At 35.4% G+C, this 24,179-nt stretch overlaps 1 protein-coding gene across 3 annotated transcripts in view; it reads right to left on the minus strand.

Annotated features, from left to right (window-relative positions):
* Window positions 1–24,179, minus strand: part of LOC145690619 (valine--tRNA ligase-like) — a 104,265-nt gene that overhangs the window by 33,594 nt on the left and 46,492 nt on the right. For all 3 annotated transcript variants that reach the window (XM_081765684.1, XM_081765682.1, XM_081765683.1), the window contains 4 exons: window positions 23,918–24,034; window positions 15,057–15,300; window positions 12,829–12,951; window positions 10,702–10,809 (listed from right to left, as the gene is read on the minus strand). In XM_081765684.1, coding sequence (XP_081621810.1) covers window positions 10,702–10,809; window positions 12,829–12,951; window positions 15,057–15,300; window positions 23,918–24,034 — 592 coding nt within the window. The remainder of the gene's footprint in view (window positions 1–10,701; window positions 10,810–12,828; window positions 12,952–15,056; window positions 15,301–23,917; window positions 24,035–24,179) is intronic.

Below are 24,179 nucleotides of genomic sequence, written 5' to 3' on the forward strand. Positions count from 1 at the left end.
GTTTACATCTTGTGTGCTCATTACATCTGTTTTTATTGTACGTCCTGTTTTGTTCAATGCATGTTAGGCTATATTCACATGGAATTGAATATATATATATATATATATATATATATATATATATATATATATATACACCCTCCATTCCAAAAGAAACCGAACTTTTGAAAACAAATAGTACCACTAGTGCCATCTGTTGTAATATTTTACCGGTAGATGACGTAGTCCCTCATTGACAACTGGTATAAATGTCATGACATTTGGATGCACGGCAACAAAGTTATTGCGTTTCAACTGTCAGTGTGTTGTGTACATCGGTCGGAAAATGAGTTTCAAACAACGAGCTGCAATTGAGTTTTGTGTTAAACTGGGTAAAACGTTTAGTGAAACGCACCAAATGCTACAAAATGCATATGGTGATGAGTGTCTATCCCGTATGCAAGTTTACGAGTGGTTCAGGCGATTCAAATCGGGTAGAGAGACGCTGGATGATGACGAAAGATCAGGCCGTCCCAGAACCGGATTATCGGAAGAAAACATCATAAAAGTGCGTTAATTCATCAAACATAACAAAAAATCGTCGGTGAAAGTTATTGAAATGGAATTAGGCATTCCTCAAACAACCGCATACCGCATTTTGACCGAAGTTTTGGGCCTTAAGAAGGTTAATTCGCGGTTTGTACCACACAAACTCACCGAAGACCAAAAAGTTGATCGAATTTCGCATTGCAAAGACATCGTTAAAAGTGCTCGGCAGGATCGAAACTTCTTGAAATCGATTGTAACTGGTGACGAGACGTTGTGTTTTGAATATGAGCCCGAAACAAAGCGGCAAAGTGCTGAATGGAGAGCGCCGGATGAAGGAACACCCAAAAAAAGTCGCTTGGTGAAGTCAAAAGTTAAGGTGATGCCGATTTGTTTTTACGATTCAAAAGGAATTATCCACAAAGAATTTGTTCAGCCCGGCCAGACAGTCACTGGAGAGTTTTACTTGGGCGTCATGAAGCGTTTGCTGGCAAGAATTCGTCGTATTCGGCCCGAATATCGCGAAATCGGCAGTTGGACTCTTTTGGACGATAATGCACCATCACATCGTTCGCGACTTTCGATAAATGATAATAGTTACGAATATTAATAAACGAATGTTTTATGCAAAATTGGAAATACACATACGAGAGCTCTACATTTCTATGTGCGAACACTAATTACAGTTCTGAACAACAGATGCCAGTGAAACAAAACTCACTGGAATTAAAGTTCTCGTACAATATACTACACCAGAATGTCCATTGGAATAGGGTTGTCGAAATCATGAATAATTACTTCAAATACATACAAACATTTTGCTTGTCTCACGTACACCCAACAGAAACTTTGCCACTGTTATGCTCAATTCCTTCGTTAATGCTTTTGGATTTTTTCTGCTGTAAGCGGGGCATCGAACTTGAAAGGGTCCTTTATCAGGGCGTCTACTATATTTCTAAAATGAAATTTCGTGACCTTTTCTTCATCAAACAATAAAATTTCACAACATTCTCAAGAATAAATTTGGGTACGAATTAGGTCGTATTTTCATACATGCGATAGAAGCGTGCTTTGCTTGCGATTTGGTAGCGTCTAAAGCCGACCATACACATATTTGACGTAGTGAATTTTGAAATTTTCCAATCTATACTTATATTTGTACACATAAAAAAAAAAAAAAAAAAAAAAAATCGTGACCCGAAAACTAAATTTCTTGACTTTCATGACTGTTTTCTGATTCCGTGACTGATAGACACCCTGTTTATTAATTATTTCCTGTCTCGTATGCGCAAGTGATAGCAAGAGTTTTGGTACCGTAAGAAAGTGCAAAGTGCTTGTGGGTAGACTGTGAAAGAAGTTTGACAGTATTGTAATAGAATGCCGTTCCAATACACCCACGCTGAATATGCAGATATGAGGTACGTCTACGGGTTTTGTGATGGTAATGCCAAAGGTGCGGTGGATGAATACCAGCGAAGATTTCCTCCCCGCAGAGTCCCTACTGCACGGGTCTTTACAAACGTGTATACTAAACTACGAGAAACTGGTAAGTTTTTCAGCGTGAAGCTAACATTTGAACTAGTCTCAAAATACACCCTCAACAAGAATACAATGTTATTCAGACTGTGCAGCGAAGTCCAACCACCAGCATTAGGAGACTTTCTAATCAACTCGCACTTCTTCCATGTACGTATGTATATGATGTACTGCGAGAAAGAGGGCTTTATCCGTTCCATGTCAAAAGAGTACAACATCTCAATCCAGGAGAGAGCGAACTAAGTGTTGGTTTCTCCCAATGGGTACAGGAGCATTCTAATGTTTTGCCATTCATGTTGTTCAGCGATGAGGCCACTTTCACCACGAATAGGATAAACAACACCCATAACTGGCATCGTTAGAGTAACGAAAATCCTAGGGCGATCACAGTAAGACAATATCAGGAACGATTTTCTGTAAATGTTTGGACGGGGATCATCTGTGATCAGATCATTGGTCCCTTTTTCTGCCCCAGTGCTTGACCGGTGAATATTATTTGTATTTCCTGCGCCATGAATTACCAGTACTGCTGGAAGATATGACTCTTCAAACTTGGGTGTCCATATACTTCCAGCAGGACGAGGCTCCCTTCATGCAACACGAGCTGTATGTCAATATCTTGACTCCAAGTTTCCTTATCGGTGGATGGGTCGCGAAGGACGGAGGTCGATTATTTATTGGCCGCCCCGCTCCCCGGATTTTTGCTTGTGGGGGTGGTTGAAGGACGTTGTATACAGACGAAAGGCCAACTTACGAGAAGAGTTAATTCAGATCATTCTACAGGCATTCAACACCTTTAAAGAGCACCGAGAAGACATCGGGCAACACTGCATGTACTGACGCGCACTGTAAAGTGCATTGAGGAGAATGGTAATACCTTTGAACAATTGCTGGACGCGCAAAATAATTATACGTTGAAGGTTGACGCTAGTAGGGTTATGTCTCTTATCTGTATACATTAGAAGTAATTGTTATTTATGTATTAGAAGTAATTATTTATGATTTCGACAACACTATTCCAATGGACAGTATGTTGGTGTAGGGTGCTGAACGAAAACTTTCATTCAAGTGGATTTTGTTTCACTGCCATCTGTTGTTCAGAACTGTACTTAGTGCTCCCGCATAGAAATGTAGAGCTACTATTAAATGTAAACTATTATTCAAAACTAATAACAACAAATAAGATAACAGAAGTGAAAAAATAATATATTAAATTATGCATCTCAACTGGCAACTTGTTAAAGGAAGCAGTACGCAAAGGTATCGAGGAAGTTATACTCCGACCAATGGAAACAACTCTGTTTAGATCATTGAGAATTTTGTGGACACAAAATTCATCTGTTCATGAACGACATGTCAATGACAAGCGCCTTTCAGAGCATTTCTCCGTTTTAAACTAGGCTACAATCCAAATGGGTAAGTCGATATATATTTTGCAGAAAAATGTAAATCTTACAGAAACAAAGTAAAAAACGTGTTCTTTCAAAGTTTACTGATGTAGAGAATTTTCATGTTTTTAAGTGAACGCGACCAAAAACTATGCTTTCCACTTCCTTCTTTTTGCATTGCTTAGTGTGTAAATATAATTTTTCAATTAAATTTTGCTGAGTTCAAACTTGTATATTTCTTGAAGGATGAAAGAGTGAAGTTTGAAAAAGAATCTCATATATTTACCTGGCAACATTAAACACCGCTTCATATGATAAAATTACCATGTGAAGAGCCAATCACGAGATATCTAGTGTCACGGGCTATATCTTCGTGACCATACTACCTACTCCTAGGTCCTTGGTTCAATTCTCCTTAAATTTATTGGAAACAAAAGGCCTGTGACACATCCATAAGGTGTCTGGGCCACAACAACCGATTTTGATGAAACTTGGTAGACTAATAGGACACATTACAAAACTAATGTAACTAGCAGGAATTTGTCGAAAAAGCTGTAGTTTCTGAGATACAGTCGATTCATTAAAGATGACATTTGTCGTCAGATCTCGAGAACGGATCCACCGAGATCAAGAAAACTTTGCAAGCCATAGTAGATACATGATAGCTTTAAGACGAAATTAAAACGAATTGTCTGCACTTGCGCAGAACTGCGCAAATAATTGTGCGCATGCGCATATCTCGAAAATGTGAAGATTGCGATATATTTTTCTCTTGCTTAGTTTGAACTATATGACGAGTATAACATAATGCAAGAAAAAAAAAACTAGACTCAAAGGTGGGCGTTTTCAAACAATTGAGGTGAGAAAATGTTGGGGTGGTCTGCCCCCGGAACCCGCCTTTAGTTACGCACTCTGTCTGGCTTCTCAGTCATACATTTCCATTATACCTGTGTAGAAGTCATATAGTTAACGTTAATAGTCGCCATATTCGGGTCGTAGTGATATCAAGTACTGTAAGTCATCAATGTTGCACAACAGTAACACAGAATTAAGAGATCGTAAGGATAAACTATGAGGCCTATAGTCGCGATCTATTGACACTAGTGGTAGGCACAAAAACTGGTTTTCCGTTTTCGGTTTTTAGGAAAACCAAAACCGGGTTTTGAAAAGGTTCGAAAACCCGATGTTTCACCAAAACCGGTTTTAACCGAAATCGGTTCGATTTTTCACCGCATTCGGTTTCGGTTTTCTTTAAACCCGGTTCCTTTTTTTTTTCAAAATTGGTTCTATTTCTGACCAGAATAGTATCTGTTGTTCTCCGGAAATCGATTCCGTTTCCACAGAAATAGTTTTATGTTTTCCAAAAGTTTTCACAGAAATCAGTTTTGGTGAAAACCGGACTAGTTTTTGGAGAAAACCGAAATGTCGGTTTTTCGGATTTCGGTTTTTCTAGAAACCGGTTTCCGGTTTTTATAAAAACTGGTTTTTCCCATCCCTAATTTGAACCAGGCTATACTTTTTGTGACGAGACTGTTTCACGCGACGAGATGAGACAACCCCAAAGGTCTCGTCTCATAGCCATACTAACTATATATAGGTAACGATATGGCCTATGATTTTGCAAGTTTCTTTGAAGCATAGATGCCTGCATCACACTGACGTGTTCCAATAGACCGTGACAATAGGCCTGATAGTTTATCCTTACGCTCTCTTAATACTGTGTTACTGTTGTGTAACACTGATGACTTACAGTACTTGATATCACTACGACCCGAATATGGCGACTATTAACGTTAACTATATGACTTCTACACAGATATAATGGAAATGTATGACTGAGAAGCCAGACAGAGTGCGTAACTAGAGGCAGGTGTCCGGGAGCAGACCACCCCAACAACTTCTCACCTCAATTGCTTGAAAACGCTCACCTTTGAGTCTAGGTTTTTTCTTGCATTATGTTATACTCGTCATATAGTTTGAACTAAGCAAGAGAAAAATATATCGCAGTCTTTACGTTTTCGAGATATGCGCATGTGCACAATTATTTGCGCATTCTGCGCAGGTGCAAACAATTCGTTTTAATTTCATTTAAAGCTATCATGTATCTACTATGCCTTGCAAAGTTTGCTTGATCTCGCTGGATCCGTTCTCGAGATATCACGACAAATGTCATCTTTAATGAATCTACTGGATCTCAGAAACTACAGCTTTTTCGACAAATTCCTGCTAGTTACATTAGTTTTGCAAGGTGCCCTATTAGTCTACCAAGTTTTATCAAAATTAGTTGTTGTGGTCCAGACACCTTATGGATGTGTCACAGGCCCTTTTATTATTATTTTCTTTGTTCTACATATGCATTGCTTATAGGAACAACAGTCTTAATGTTTGATTGTCACTTCCTCAAATTTTTCAATTTACCTCAAGGAGTGCATGATTCAAGAAGAGAGGAAATAGAGGGATAACAGTTGGATGACCAATACATTCTGGTTTCATCCAAACCTGGAAATTATGTAAACACTTCATTTTCTTCCTGACGCAAGGCATCGGATGACTAGTCAAGAAAAGAAAACAAACAAAAACAACTCAAGGTTATGTTGCACGACCAGTGCCTACGTGACCTAGTTTGAAACAAACAGGATATTGACTCGATATGAATCAACCGATGCCACAATCCAGGAAATTTCAGTATGATGATATCACAAAGTTTCAGCTAGGAGTGATGTGCTGTTCCCGATCAAGTGAGATACCATCTCCCGAATATCCGACTTCTTCCTCTCCCTCCTTAGACAATCACTTATTTTGATTGTTGAAGAAAACAGATTCCGGATAAGCAATTGCGTATGACTCTTGTACTATCTTTCTTCCTTCCTCACATTGATAGGTGAAGAAGAGACTCATCCTAATTTTTGGAAAAATCCAGAATATCACACCACCACATGCGTCAACATGATAAAATAACCGAATCCGTCAGACTTTGTGTGAGTTCAGTGCGACTGACAGTGTAGTGTTCATCAAGTGTCAACACCTTGTACGAAGCCTAACATCAGTTCTCAGGTAAATATGTTTCTGTTTTAAGTTACCTTTTGTTGGCAGTCAGCTTCGGAACAAATTCAATATGGCAAAGTATTAGTGGAGAACTCTCAACAAAATTCATTATCTTTCAAATACTAGAATAACGTAAATCCTATAGTAAAAGTTATGACCAGTTAGATTGAAAATGGTTGAACTTATTATTTGTCATTGTAATTTGTAATTTCACTATTTTGTAATTACTTGAACTTGAAATTTGAAACAGCTAAGTTGTTATAATTTGTCAAAGCTTTCAAAATATTGTGTCAGCACTCCGCTGTTACACATATATTCAGAGTTTTGCAAACTACTCTGTTTTCTTCTTTCTCTTTTCTTATGTTTATTTTATTTTAATAAATTGTATATTGTTAAATGAAGAGAGTTCTGCCTTTATGTTAGTCATAAACCCATCCTTTCTAGGATAGAAATGTAGGGTACAACTAGATGGGTGTATCTTGATCCCTAAATCCTAGACAACATTAAACCTGTAGTATCTCATGTTTCTCTGCCTTCTGGCCGGGAAAACAGAGCCGTGAGACTAGTAAAGAGAAACATCTGAAAATGGCGAAAATTGCCATGGCAAAATTTTGATAAATTACAAGAACATCATTAACAAAAGTAAATTATACAGCAATATTCAAATCAGTAATGAAAAAAATCGTCTAATTTGAAGAGAGATATTGAAATTCAAGAAAAAAAAAGCGCTATTCAGTTAGTACACTTTATACTAAATCTGCATATGCTTGTGTTTAGATGTTTTAAAGTAGCTGTAATAATAATTTGTCACATTACAATGCTCCGTGAGATTTTGATACGGAGACACAGGTATCTTCAGCAAAATCGAAACAGTTCAACGGAATACGAATGCTTAATTAACTTATGATTAAGCACAGTTTTCAAAGATTCGTAGCGACGATGCAAATACATTCATTTTTTTTTTTTTTTATTGTTATATAATCGCTTTACTAAACGTTTGTAGTGTGTCCTTACTGACGGGTAATGTTACATCAAACAAAATCATGTATTCGTTGTTTCTATTAAACCTTTATATAAATTCAAGTGCTTAAATACTATACTCATTGTTAAGAGTTTAATCTTGCAAAGAAGATGAGTAGCAATAGTTTTTGAGCATCAAGTTTTAAAGTTAAATTCCATATACTAGTTTATGCTCGCAGATCTCTTGTCAGGCTCTATTTATTAGTATCTACAAATCCACGACCGCCTACACTTAGTTCTTGCTATTACGTACCTTCTTGCAATATCTAGCATTATACAATCATATTGATGTCGATATGTACTCAATAAAGGTAGAGTCGGAATTGAACTATTACAAGTGATTTCATAAGCTTAAACTATGGAAAAGTTTGTGGGCGAAATGAAGTGTCTTCTGATTTAGTTCATTTATTTGGCAACTGGTACTTCTGCACTTTTCATAGAAAATCATCTTCATGATCGGAATGTATCTATTCTTCAATGGAATGTCATACTATATAAAATATGAATACTAAAATATGATCAAATATGAATATCCCTTCATATTGCTCCGAGTGTAATTGTTTGAACACATTCTGTCAAAGAATACGGAATACTTAATAGTTAGTTTTGTTTACGAATCGATATTTCCTATACAATCTAATGTCTCGAATTTAGAATGCTGCTGCTTACCTTTCCTTCCGTCTATTACTATCTTGCGATTTTTCTAACGCTGCAAAAATCGGGCCAAAATATTTGCCCTTGTGCTGTAAATCGGTAACATCCATGCCGCTTATGACTTCGGATGACACTGCTCCATTGAATTCGTTCCAACTAAACTGTTGTCTCACTGTTTTAACACTTGTATTTCTGCTCAAATAATCGGCAGGATTCTTGGATCCTCTAATAGGCTTTGGTACTTACTTGTATTATTCTTTCAACTTATCTTATCACTTTAGGTGATAATTAACTGTGCTTTTTAGAAATGTTAACATTTTATGGTCAGTATGTAATTTAAAATTATTTCAATATAAATAGAAATTGAATGCTTTATATCATGCTAATATCGCGAGTACTTTGAGTTTTCAGTCTTGACGTTAAGGTATAGGTTTACGTCTCGCTGAGGGAATTCCTAAACTAAAATTCAATTTATATACGATTCGAGTGTTAGCATGTGTCGTCAAGTTTTATTAGCCTACGTAATACTCAGGTGGTGTCCCACCGCCATTACCCTGTTCCTATAACAGGACATTATCAATGCATTTTGTAACTGCATTTGTACAAAGGTGTAACGGTTTCCCCTTGTTCATACGATCATATTAACGAAACTTGCGTAAACTTCTAGGAAAGAAAGAAAAAAAAATACGGACCCCGGTTCACTCTAACTTCTTGCCTTTACGCAATCATTTCTGTAAAGGTTTTTCTAATTCTGCGAAATCTTTACAATATGTAGGGACATAATTTGTTAATCCATAAATCATTTTAGATTTTAAAGTGACTTTGGAGTTTGAAACGTTTTGATTACATTTATAATTTTATCACTGTTTTGAAATCTCATTGTACAGACGACATATCCTAAAGCTAATATGTAATTTTGGAGAAATTTACAATTTTATACAGGCCATTTTAGTCTTACGTTTCTCAATCTTTCAATTACACATCTCAAAACCTCAACCTCTTAATTTCTTGAATAAAGAACTATATCAACTACGTAAAAGTTTACGTTTTTAAGACGTAAATTTGCTAACGTTACGGACATCATTCTTGTTTAAATTACAGGTGCCAACAGATACCTCTGAGAAGGAATGTCATCACAAAAGATTCTTCACTGGATGTTAAATCATATGTAATCACGTGCTGGTAAGAGGCACTTTTCACGTTCAGATCTGTATACCATAAATATCCCCCCGTTATAGAGAGACATTATGAAGAGCTGGCAAAGATTCAGTGTAAAAAATTTTCATGTTTATTCAAAACTCTTGAGTTCAAAACACAAGTAAAGTATTGTCAAGTTTAGTAATAAAAAGCATACGAATTATATGGAATGGTACTGGTTCTATTCTCTTTTGTTCTATTTTTGTATATTTGGTTTCTTACCACAGGTTTACGTGCGGCCAGAATATGTCTTCGTCCATAGAATTTTTATCCATTCAAAACATCTCCATAGCTTTAAGATGAATCTCCAAATTTCTGTCCTACTTCTGATTCTGCATTTGCACTTATACCTGTCTTAGTTCATCAAATTCCTGCCTGCCTTTCAAAATTTCGTTTATAGTTTCTGAAAATCGTTAACAAGAATTATTTTCTTCTGTTTGTAGATCTTGCATTCCAGAGTAATGCAGCTCACCTGGACACTTCACACCTACTTTTCTGTTTCCTAATTTTCTTCCTGCTTCTTTCTCTTCTATCTGGTAACGAGTTTAGCAAAGGGGTTCATGTAGGAAAACTATGTTGTACATTCCTCAATGTGAGTGATATTTTTCACTCCACTGCGAGGCGTGGCAGTTTAGTAGTCATCGGAAGACTGGTCGAATATCAGAATTGTCGTTGAATGTTGGAATGGATTGTCATGACATTTCTCCACGGTGAATGACAAGTTAATTGCACTTCAAATTTAAAAGGTAAATGTAATACCACTAATGATGCTGTGCATTGTCGAAGATATTTTTTTTTAATTAAAATTTTCATCGGCTTTCCCTTTACCAAATTTACTACTTTTAATAAAAACGAGGATTTTTACGATTCTGCGGAAGGAATTGGATGTGGAGTATGGTAATGGGTTCCATTTCAATTCGCCAGAATTTAGCGTAACCCTTGCCTATTTGTGGCCTTTTTTTTTTTTTTTTTTCTCGAGTAGCATCACACAAATATGTATACATTTTAATTGCTTTCTCAGTTCTTGCTTATATTCTAACTGATCTTTAAAGCACAACATTTTTATTATATTGTTTTGTCATCACCGCATCTCCTGATGACCGGAGGCCTCGTCACTGATTTCATTATTTTCAGACGTCTGTTTTTCCACTTTCAGCATGGCTTGAAAAACATATTCGTGAAGTGTAATTAACAAAATACATATCCCATAATATAACAATTCTAAAACATCCTGCATTGTTATATTTTTGAACAGTATAAAAAGTTTCTTAACAAAACATTCAAGAAAATAATAAAATCAATCGATCAAATGCATGTTTTTGTGTTATTTACAAACCTTCAAAGAAATTCCTTCTATAACATTCTCAGGGTGTATTACATTTCCCAGCGACTTTGACATCTTTCTTCCATGTGAATCGCAAATGATACCGTGAAGTACAATTTTCTAAAATATACATAAAAACTAATATTAATAATTCTGTTTTCAGTTTAGATCATAAAATATGGTTATTATAAAAATGGATTACATATTATACTAGTAAATGAAAGAGAGACATATAGAACGTATTTGATTTTTTCTTTTTTTGGCGTAAGACAGAGTCAAACACTACAGCATTTTCAGTTATCTATAATTGTATGAATTTATGTTATTTATATTTATATATTTGCAAAAGAACTGAGAAATATTTGCTTTCAAGTATTAGCTCAATCAAAACACTAATGAGCAACATCCATGAATAAATAAATAAAATAATAAAAAAAAATTAAAGAAATCAGATTCAGTAAGGTGTACAAAATGGATGAAAGCTATAACTGTGCGCAAACTAGGGTACTCGGGTGAGAGTCACAATTCTTGATGTGTGCTTTTTTTATATATATATAAAAACAAATATCCAAATTCGAAGTAAATTGTAAAAATTTTATAATCACGCCCAAACTTTGGTAAGTTTAGTACTAATGTTCAATAAAAATGTTTATTAAAACTTGGCGAAAGCATTCTGTAGTCACTTCTGGGCGAAGATGATCTCATTTTTTAAAATTTCTTCCAGATTTTGAATGCACCAGAACATAATAGAAAAGAAATAATAATTAGGTACTATATTGCGTTGTGAAAACTTGATTGCAAGCTTTATGTCGCAGTGGTGCAACATAAAACGTGAAAATAAAGGACCAGTATCTACATGTACACTCATGTCCAAAATGACTGTCGCATATCTATAGCTGTCTTCTTTTAAGAATAGAATTTGATAATGATTTTGCAGGGTACTTTTAATACTGATACGATGTGTATAATTGGGAAATGTATATTTGTGGTAAATTTCATAAGAAAAGAATTATAAAAACGAAAATTAGAATGAGTAAAACAAAATGTTGCTAAATGGACAAGAAAGTTTTATTTTCGTTTTATTGTTCTCATTTACTGCTACTTTGACATGAAATTTGCCACACACATGTCTTTCCCGATTATACACATACTAACATTATAAGAAATATCGGGCGAATTCGTTATCAAATTTTATTCGTAGAACAACATATTTATAGACATGGGGCAATAATTTTGGACATGAGTGTACATATACCCAACTCTTGATACAGAATAGGATGACGTAAAATAAAGGAAACTTATAATAAGTGCAAGTGAATAATCATGGAAGAATTGGTGGAACAAGGGTATGGGGCAAAATTAACAATCCCTAGACAACACACGACAAGATGTTATTCATCACAAACTCTCATGGTCTGGGATCAACTTAGGGATCCCTAGCATCAGAGTGAGCACTCGACTATTGAGCCATTGTCTCCTTCCCTCCTTCAGAATTCCTGAGCTGAAATGTAACTACTTTGCACATCTTTATTATAAGTATACATTGCCTTTTGCAACGTTTAACAGGTTCATTCTTCCTATTTTCCTATAACTGTTGTTTTAAACAGTAATAAGAGTTTTTTTTTTTCTTTTTTCGCGAAAATTTGACCAAACTCCAACTTTAGGGCCCTTAACTTGGGAACCAAAAGTCTGCACTATGGCTCAGTGGTAAAGCACCTCTTGTAAGTAAGGTTTGTAGTTCAATTCCAGGCCATGCCAAGTTTGTGGTGTACAATATTATATCTGAAGATTTTCTCGGGGTCTCTCGTTTCCTCCCCCATTCTCATTCCATCATTTTTTCATAACTTTTAATTATTCTTTTCCTCTATATGTGTGAACTATTTTTGCCACTTCTACTCTATCATAAGAACAATACAGCTAAAACTGTTTCACTGAATTCTTTGTCCATATACTTAAACACAAATTTGCAAAGCTCTTTAAAACAAAGGAAAACAATCATACTTTAAAGAAACGTGGAAACACTAAAGTACATTAATGGAATTTCATTAAGATACACTGTATAAAATCATATAAGCGTACGGCTTACATACATATACAATTTCAAATACAACCAGAAATTGAGTTATTCTAAAGCAATACCTTAAAGGGAAGCTGTCCTGTAAGCTGACTGCCTAACATAACCATCCGTGCCACCCAGAAAAACAGAATGTCATGCCCAGTTTCCATTATTGACAGAGGATAAAAGTTCTTAAGATCATTAGTCTGCAATGTAAGGAAGCATAAATTATTCAAAGTAGACTGCATCATTTAGAGAGACTTAGCACGCTGGACCTATACAAACATAACAAAAAAAAAAAAAAAAAAAAAAAAAAAATCAAAATATCGATGCAATTGAAAAATAGAAAAATGACTAAACAAATAATAATTACGGTATATGGTACAAAAGTTAGTATTGCAGTAACTACCATTTTTAAGAAAAATGAGTGGATTTTAATTACTACAGACTATTTTCAGTATCTGTATTCAAAATATATTAAAATGTTCGCCAATAACATTATATCCATTGCTACAAAAGGAAAGAGTTAATTACAAGAAACAAATAAAAACAGAGAGAATAAGATACAAAGACATTTGGAAAAAAATTAATATCACTGAAAGCCTGAACAATGATCGCATGATATAAGCAGCGTCTCTCATATCGAAGATTTTAAGTTAAATCTAGTTACAATGGCTATAATGTTCTCTTACTTATATATCTCTGTAAATCAAAGAATCTGCGAAGCTTTGAACGTGGCGGCCACCTTTTTTCAGTTCCTTTCTTTCTTTCATCTACTATCTGATGAAGTACTTTCGTGGCACAATTTTGCCGAAAATGCTAATGTTTTACGCTTTAGTGTTGTAATTATATTCTTACTTAGAACTGCGGTGGTTCAGTGTTAGACCTTTCGCCTCTCGTGCGTAGGGTCCCTGGTTCGATTCCAGCTCGCGTCAAGTGGGCTTAATGGTGCACAAACATAGTGTGCATGGGTTTTCTCGGTGTTCTCCCTTTTCCTCCTATTTTCTTTATTCTACCATTTCATTCATTCTTATTCATTACTGTTTCCTTTAGCCTATACGGCGGATTTCATTTCACTTTTACATTTTTACTACTTTCTGGTAAGTAATTCATTTCCATTCCCATTCCGAGATTCCTGGGTATCAAAAATGCAACCCCAAGAAATGATCCAATTAGCTCCATATTTGCAGAATGTGTGACTGCTCATCATAACCTTTACTCCGTAGAAAAAAAAAAATGTATATGTATCCTGTCGAGTAAAAACATTTATTACTACAAATATAACAACACTGAGAAGGTGCTTAGAGCAGAACAGTGCTTTAGATTTTGTATGCGCGTGTATTGTAGCAAATCTTCATTGCTTTTGGGAAGAATTTATCGGTGACAACGAACGTACTTTTTACGATTAATGATCTTCCTCTGTAAAGAAAACATCTGTTGTTCTTGATTGGTCATAACAACCGATCAACTGTGAATTTAGTGACGTTTCAGTGAATAAGAAAACGGTAAAAGTACGGGGTTCAACGCAAAAGAACCGAACACTCACACATTAACTCTTATCCTGACTACAGTGCCGTAAAACGCCATCTATAATATTTCATGATATGTATAAAGTTACTATTTTACTTTTGGAAGATACAGTATGATTGTTAATGATTGTAAGCATAATAATAGACAATAGCAGATGGTATATCATTTTTTGGCAGCATGCAAACGAAACAGTTGGTGTACTTCGCCATAATCTTCGTTTTGGATATATCACATTCGTTTGAAAAACTTCCTGACGTAATTAACGATTTAGTACAGAAATTCATTATCTATGCCTCAATTTCATCGAACGTTACCGATGCGAAGTAATACTAAATAAACAACGAAAACATTCTCTTGAAGTCATTTATCGACGATATTTCTACATATGCCTTATATTCGATATTTTGACGGAGACAAACCGCCTCGCTGCTGACGTCCCCATTAAATCATAACCATTCATTCAAATTCAATTATAATATGAAGGACAGTACCTTTACTAAAGTTGGGAATGATTGAATTAGGCCATTCCATCGAACTATAATCAAGTTCTGTGCAAACTAAAAATACTTCATTCTGAGGCTATATGAGACGTACATCTACAGCTTAACAAGGAATCCGTACCACATGAGCTCCCGCTGAGAGCTCATCTTTTAAAGCCATTAACTGAAATATTAGCAAACTGTTTCGGAGGCTGTTATTTCAATTAATTAAAGTACAAGATGAATTTCTTGTTTGTTACTGAATATGTATCTCATTGTATCAGCAGTATCGTCAGTAATACCTGATTTGGCCAACCCAAAGATGAAAATGGCAGCAATGCCGAAGAAAACCAGGTATCCAATACATCAGGATCCTGATGTACTTCTTTCAGTTCCTTTTCTTCAATTCCTAATTGAGTTACAGCTTGTCTTCTAGCATCATCTACATCCCTTGCTGCAACCCACGAACTTTTTCCATCGATAGCAGTACATAAATATGCAGGAATTCGGTGTCCCCACCATAACTGTCGTGAAATACACCAATCTCTGGAAACACACGTATAATAAACATGATTAGTTTGACGTTATTTTGTTCTGTTTTCAAAAAACAGGCTAAGTGTAACAGTAATATGGGTCTTCAAAGAAATTACTTCATAGTTTTAATTAAGAATTCACTCAGCTTATTAATATCTGTCATACATATTCCTATTTGTTCTAAACAAAATGCGGAAGTTGTCCATTATTCTTTTTTCAACACAATGAAGACGAACTTGTTCAATAACATTATATTAGCTAAAGGCAATTTCCTTCCAAATAAAATATATAAATAAACAAACGTTTTCAAAGTTTCAACTTAATCCCTGCTACTGTAACATGATCACAGTACACTGTACACTTACTTTACAGATGCAAAATTTAAATACTAAGTTCAAATTGCTGGAGTTTTAACTTGTTAGGGGTTAATAAAAGTGATACGATTATATACAGATAACTACGTACTGATTTTTTTTTTAATCAAATTAGTGACTAGTCTGAGGATTGTGAAGTCGACTATTACGCTTGAACAAAACAAAATTTAATAAATTAGAGGAACGGATAAGCGAGGAATAACGTTCGTTTAATTTTCGCTGACCTGTTTTAACAACAAATTAATATAATAACATATTAAATATTCAATCTACTGAAATAAAACAATGCCTTGTATGCATAAGTTTTCACAAACAGAATACTGCATTATTATTCCTCATAGAATAATGCATTATTTCCTGCTCTGTAATATTTCAGTATTAACATATTTCTACTGAAATCAACACATCCTCCAATTTTCGGTGCTCAAATTGAAGCTCTATTTTCCGTGCGAACTACACCCAAATCTTACTGTCTGAGCTACATAATAAAGTATAGCTTTATTCGAGGATAATACGGTATGTAGAAGGTGCAAATCACGGAAACGCAACTAGACTGTTCTAGTTCTACTATTTTCTACTTTAAAGTCTTAGATTGTTTCCTATCTACGAGATCCATCATTTGAAGATTAAACTGAGCATGAAAATGGCTAAAGGAACAATTATAGCTGCAGCTAAATCTTTCAGAATTTTTTTTTTCTATGAGTAAGAAAAGGTCTTATCCACTAAATTAGAATAGCAATCAAAATCCGAGATGATTACAAGATGATCTGCAGTGCATTATTAGTATACTAAACTGAATTCAGCAATGAAAAAATAAATCTTCAAACGGTCCTCACTATGTAAACAGAAAGTCGTCTTCAAGCTTATTTCCCACCTAAAGAAAAATACTGAATTTTTAAAATACCTTTCCACTAAAAATTCATATCTTATATCAATGCAGATAATAAAGTACAGCTGTACAACTTGGTCAGATACTGTTTTAAGGGATTTTGTTTTACTCGAAAGGTCATCAAAACCTATAAAACAAATCGTCTGGTACATCAGATCATATCAAACAAAAGAAAATTTTTCGTAAGATTTTGATGCAACTGTAGAACCCTATTGAACTTTATTGCAAGCTCTGTAGCTACTTTTAACACTTGTAGAAGTAATACTTTTCTGGATTGATAATATTGAATTTATTTCTCCCTCGTACCCATACTTATGTAAACTCATTACAATTTAACTATTAGTAAATGTACCAGATGTTAAGAAAAATATTTATGGACATAGTTAGTGATCTTGTTAAAGATAATAGCATATTTCACACTATTTTTAATAGGTAAGGGCATATTTGATATCTATTTGACTAGCAAAGACACATATTGTAAATAATTAATTTAGTATAAGAATAAAACAGACTAATGCTCAATTATAGTATTTTATAATAGATGTAATTTATACGTACATCTACATACTTGAAGTAAGTAAGTAAACGCATCACACGTTTTTTCGATTATACTAGAGCAAGCATCTTCCTAATTCAAAAAATAAGTATGGCAGTACAAAGAGGTAATGTAATCTCTATATTGGGAACCATACCACCAAGTAAACAGCTAGACGAGATTTTCCTGCTTTAAAACACCTTCCATTATGTTAACCAAAATATTTCTGCCAGAAGTTTGATTTGAGTAATCATAATTCCCCATTATTTTTAATTATATTATTGTAGAATTCTTGTTCTTTTATCGAAAGGTTGAAATCTGCATTTAGCTGGGAAGTTGAGACAAACTTCGGATAGTTTTGAGCCTACTCAAATGTTAGAATTTTAATCTATATTTTCAAATTTTTCAATGTATTTGATATAATGTTGACCGCATACTTGGAAAGTATATTTCAGTTTTGAACTAACATGTAGGAAGTAAAGAGCTTTAACGGAATATGTCTCTAAAATATTTTTCAAGATCTGAATTTCTAAATGCTTCATTTTAGCTTGCTGTCGAAAATAACCCCTAAGATTTTTCATCATTTCCACTTTGATCAATGGAATTCTATTTAACGAATAGAATTATAAATTCTCAGCAAGCATAAAGAAAACATATTTATATTTGCTGATATTTATATATAAGTTACTTTCTCTATATCAATTGAAGGTCTTCATCAAATTTTCCTGTAGGTTCTCACAGTCATAAATCGATGTAATTTCGGAACATACGCATATCTCATGGCAGTGCCTTCAAAATTTTGCATGACCACCTCCACATGAGCCAAGTGTGTGCGCGATGGATTCCGCGACTCCTGACACCAGAGCAGAAGGCCGTTCGAGTGGAGACTTGCAGGGAGCTGTTGCAAAGGTTTGAGGATGGTGGAGACGCCTACCGCACCGTGCGACTTTTTTCTATTCCCTGCCCTAAAATCCAGACTGCGTGGACGCCGCTTCTCCGATAATTCCGAGGTTCTGAAGGCATCGGAGGCGGTTTTGAAGGACCTCTCAAAGAATGGCCTGCGACACGTGTTTGAGAACTGGAAGACTCGAATGAAAAAGTGCATTCAAATGGGCGGGGACTACTTTGAAAAGGATCATGTGCCTGTTGCTGAGTAATAATAAATTGCCTAGAAAAAAAATCAGTCCAAGTCTTTCTTGACTAGCCCTTGTATTTTCAGGTAACCACAAATAGGTGTTTAGATACGTATATATCAATGAAAGAGGAAACAACCTATTTCTTTTAACACATCAGATCCTCTGTAGAAGGAACGTAGTGGTTAACGCATCGGCACGGTATGCCGGAGGTCGCGGGTTCAAGTCTCGATCCAGTCAGTCGCTTTTTCACACTCTGTATGTTATAGATGTTTAGATGTTTTTACAGAATTGAGAATATCACTGACAATGATGTATAAAGAAATACCTAGGTTTCATCTCTGAAACACGAGACTGAACGTCGGGCATTCTCTAAATATGAAGCCAAACGTTTTAGCGCAAGTTTAGTAAAATTAAAGACCCCGAGCTTATGTACTAGTATGTCATACTTATGTCTAGAAGTGTTAATATTCAATATACAACTTCATTATGGATAATTAGATGATCAATTAGGAGAATTACTAGAATTTTAAGTTTGAATTTTACATTCTAATCACCGTAACAAGCTTACGAAATGAGACAACTGACAAACTATTCAGCAATCCTGAAACTGCCAGATATTTTTCTTAAGAGCACAAATACAAACTAATAATTTAGAAACTATGTCAAAAGCTCTGTGACCACATCGACGTTTTTAATAAACCAACACCACACAACTTCGAAGAGAAACCTTTCAAAGCAGTACAAGAAATGAAGTGATCCAGTTTTGGTGATTTTTTTTTCTGCTCTTACTATTTTAGATACATTCTACTTCGACAATGAGTAATTTTATTTAGAAGTTAGTCTGAATGTAAAAGGTGTAAATCAAAATATTTCAAGCATATTTCTTAAACAGTCAATACTACAGAATCGACCCCCCGACCCCCCCCCCCCCAAAAAAAAGCGTATTTCATATGCAAATTGCACATATTTGGCATATTTCCTTTTAAATGTCATAGATTGTGCAAAGCGCATAAAAATTGTACAATATTACATATTAATTCAAATCATTGCAGCTTTATATGCACAACTACATAGTATGAGACCACACGTTCCTACATCCAAAATGGCTCATCATTTTAAGTGTATTTTGCTCTCTGTGTTTTAGATTTGTGTAATGTCGTAAGTTGATGTCGATTTCATGTCTTTTTTTCTTTCTTCAATAACGGTCTTGAAGACATAGTTTGATTCTTTTCTTTTCAAGTTCATAATGTGCTCTTTAATTATTGGTTTTATATTGCTTTTCGTCACGCCAGTGTACTTTCCATTACACCCGAAATCTCGTTGTAAACTCCAGAACTCATCTCAGACTCTACACAATTACTTCTGCATTCCGTAAGATTATTTTTCAATCCACGGCATTTCGGAAAGTTTCTTCTTAACATTAATCTTCGTTGCAGCATACAATATTTTTGATGCTGTAGCACACACATTATTGTTACATAAAGACCTCTATTGATTGGTAGACTTATTTGCCCAGTATAGATAGAAGGTGAACCTAGACATAATTGCTTAATTTCTGAAACTTTGCACACAGTCCCTAAGGTAACTTTGCACACAACAACATATTAAAAGTCTCGCCTCTCCGATGCTTGCTTCATTCAATATGGCGAATAATCCAACATGGCTGCCAACCACATTTAAAACCCAGTGTAGCTGGAAGGTGTACCCGGATATAATTGCTGAGTTTGTGAAATCTTGCACACGGAATCCCCAAGATATATGGATATAACAACATATTAAAATATTATGCCTCTCCCACTGTTGCTTCATCCAATATGGCGGTCACTCCAACATGGTTGCCAACCACATTTACTGGACGTATAATTTTCAATTTTGTATTTCTGGTTACTTGTTGCATTTATAGTGGGAGTGTCTCTCAGCTAATACATAAAAGATTATCATGAGGTGAAGTATATTATTAAAGTATACCTTGGTCAGAAGTTGTCTCAAAATAATGAAAAGGTCAAAGTAAGGTAACATATATTTACTCTCATGTAAATATATTCATAGATTACATTTGACTATTAACTGTGATATTTGTGGATTACTAGAAGTTCCCTACGTAACTTATTGGCTTTTTTGCCGTTTCACAACACTTTTATTTAAAGTTCACAAACACCTCATGTCCGGACCTCATCAATGATAATCTGGCTACCTAGACCGCTCACACATTTGAATTATTTTGGAATATTCCCTTAAACAAAAAGTACCTCGCAAAACTGTATTTAAAAGCAATTCAACAAATGGAGTTATTAAAAATGTTTCACTTATTAAGCACCTAACCTGAATCATTGACGCCGGGCTCGTTCTCTGAACACACATTTGTTTCATCACAGAGTTCATCATATGAACTTTATGTCTCAGATTCATTGTGGGTATGAGAATTTCCACAGGTGATAACACGACAATAAGTACATAAACTTACACATAAAAGACCTGCACGCATGCATTCAGCGGTTTTGCATGCACAAGAAACTAATATAAGGAGAAAGTCTGGAGCTATCGGCTGTAGGCACGGAACTGGAAGAAGTTGTCCATTCACAGAATTCCATTCCCATTCATTTGGATTTAAATTGTTCCCTAACAATGCCTGCACTTGATGACAGACGTGCAAGAAGTGGAGTTTACTTTCATTTGTGGTCGTTGGAAGCGTGGCAAGGTTGAAGTTTGAAGACAGGCATTGGCTTGCTACATATTTCTTATACATGAAATAACGACAATTGTCCAACGTATCATCAGTACGAGCACCGTACAGCTGCAGTAGGAATTTCTCTCTTCAGGCATGGACTTTGTAAGGAGGAATCGGAATAGCACCGAATTCCCCAATAATTGCTACAGTTGGTATTTGTTTTGTTTGCTTTACACCGGTAGGAAATTTGACAGCACTACCTGGCTTTATACATTGTGCTCCACCAAGGCTGTGAAATGTTCCTTGGTCATCTATGGTTCTGATATTAAAACTGGCGTTGTCAAACACGAACTGTACAAAAGCCTTTGGTTCTATAGAAACTTCTACATGGCATGACAGAGCACATGTCTCATACCACATAACTTCATTATAGTCTTCACTGAAACTGATGCTGTGAAGAAGTCTACCAGTTGGCGAGACGCGTATCGACGATGAACATGAACTCCTGTAGCAAGAAACAGGGGTCTGGTTGCTTTTATTATGCAATTGCGTATCGACGTGCATTTTCTTTCCCGTGATGCCTTGTCTTTTTTCGTCTTCATTATAATTTCTTGAAGAAATATGTAAACAGAGGCTGGGATGGATGAAGCGCCTCCTTTCTCCATATAGTCAGTTGTTGGGTATTTATCCACGGAATATGTACATCCCTGTATACGTATCTTGTTTAATAAGTTGTGGTGCAGTAAGTATAATGAGCTCTTTTTCTTTTGTCGGGTCTGCTTTACGTTCACAATATCAAGCATCGTTCAGAATATTAACTGCTGGTTGTCTTCACTATTCAGAGTCACTATTCTTCTCCTTCTTGGAATATTTGTAATGATTACGCGATCTCCAAAGTAGTCCAAAAGTTTCATTTCAAAGTAGTCCAAAGTAGCTGCTTCTCACTGTACGTCAAATCATCACCTCCATATTCAACTATCTTCTCTATTAACTCACCCATAGAATATTGACACTTATCCTCAATTTTCATGAACTGACACAGTTTCTCAACAGTTACTTGCTTTACCGAAATTAGTGAATTTCCAATGTTCCTAAGGACTCAGTCGATACTCGAAAGGGTGGTGGAGGTAATGATCTAGGATAACAGAATGTCTTGTAACATTGTTAGTGGTATCGTCCGTCGGCTGAAACAAGATCGATGGTACTATTACAGCGTGACTGTACTTCTGCTCCCTACTTGTCTCTATGAACACTAGCCCACTTATTGACAATTTCCTTTACCTGTAAGAGAGTTACCGTACTCATGCTTTTTTCGATATTGCCATGGGAGTTTCCTTTCTGCCTTTGCATCTGCTACTTCACCACAAAAGATACACTGTCGTTTAAAGTCAAATTGAGTGAACATAGAACGAGTGGACGGTCCCGGTGTTGTAGTATCTGTGTTATCACTAGCACTGCACTTTAGATCAGAAATGATAGATGTTTGTCGAGTGTATTGTTTGGGACACCTAATATGTAAGGCCAGAGATATATACTTAGATAACTATATTACCTCTCTGCTTACTGGTTTTAATAAGAGTTAATATACCTTCCTTTACTTCAACAGTTGGCTGTAGCAGTTCAGGCGTCGTAGTCCCTTCTTCGGTGCGGCTTGGGTTGGTTTTAAAATATCCCAATATTGAACTTCCTTTTTTTGTTTGGTTGATTATTTCTGAATCACCCGATTTCATAGGGGAGGGGGCGTTACACGATGTATCTTTTAAGGGTTTACCACAAAGAAGACAGAAAGTTCTTGTATATGCAAGTATATTTGGAAATTACTTCTTGACGATTAGGATTAGAATTAGGATTTAGATTTCTGGGCTTTCGGCATCTAAGGCCATTTAGCCCGTCACGTATGAGGGATGACGTCCCTCGAAGATCCTACAATACGAGGAAAGAGAAGGAAAGAAGCGGCCTGGGACCTATAAGTTAGGTACCACCCCCGCATTTGCCTGGTGGGAATGAGGGAAACCTAGGAAAATCTCACTCAAGGTGGTTGGCCTGAAAAAGATGTTAACACTTTTTCGACCGAGTGTCCACACCGGGAATCAAATCTGTGGCCGCTTGCACCAAAGGAGAGAGCGTTAGCGATTACAGTTCTTGAACAAAAACCCATTTACATGCAATTCAGTTGTTTCCTACAATGAATAAAACAAAATTAATAATTAATTAGAAAATAATAACAAGTAGATCTACAAAGAGTCCAAATGCCACGTACGAAGAAGAAATATGAACGTTTTGTACAAAATGGATAACACTCGAGGAGTCTAGCTGATGCCTAAAGAGAAGAATGAGCATAAATTAGTCACTATCAAAGAAAATGCACTAACAAATTACAGTACACAAATAGTTCAGTATAGTTGGAATGAAATTGAGATCGATTTTTGTTGCAAATGCAACAAAAAGCAAGAAAAACACAAAATTATTCTGTCCCATCACTATGCCCACAGCCATGTTTGTCTGCCATATTGGATGAAGCAAATGTGGGAGAGGCAGGGACTTTTAATATAGTGTTGCGCTTACCTTAAAGACTCAGTATGCAAAGTTTCAGAAATTCAACAATTATGTCCCAGTTTGGCCTAAAATTATGCCAGTTATACTGAACTATATGCAAGACTATATCTCACAGCATACAGACTACCATGCATACAATTAACTGCTCTTTAGCATGATTACACAAACATTGATGAAGAGGTACCAAGAATTCTAAATAATGAAGTATTCTAAATAATTTGTGTACGTGATATCAAGATAACAGTGCATGTTTATTCCTTACCGAGCTCTCATAGATAATGTATAACAGTCAATGTGTAGAAGTGTTTAGAAACAAAGATATATTTATTCATTTTTTAATATATTCTGCTACGGAATGAGGTATTTTATTACGTAACTTTAAAGCAACATTACAATTTTATGAAACCTATCATTCTAGAAGACAATTTTCAATTTATTTATGCTACAGAAACGTCAACATAATTTTAATACCTGATATTCCCTAGCCAATCAAACCACACTTTCTCTAAATGCTGGGGCTCTATTTTCAAGTCTCCCTTCGTCACTGCATTCATAGCTTGATTTGCCATATCACGACATTTCACGTACCTATGGGATATTAATATAAGTATTATAAACCAATTCAGATAAAAATGAAAAACTGAACAGATGTTATTGGCTAATGAACCAAGTAAATGAAACATCGCTTTCGAGGACAAATATTTCCATTCTCAAAATAAGCATTTTTGAAATC

Source organism: Thermobia domestica, chromosome 7 (assembly GCF_964235325.1).
Source record: "Thermobia domestica chromosome 7, izTheDome1.hap1.1, whole genome shotgun sequence".
Taxonomy (NCBI): domain Eukaryota; kingdom Metazoa; phylum Arthropoda; class Insecta; order Zygentoma; family Lepismatidae; genus Thermobia; species Thermobia domestica.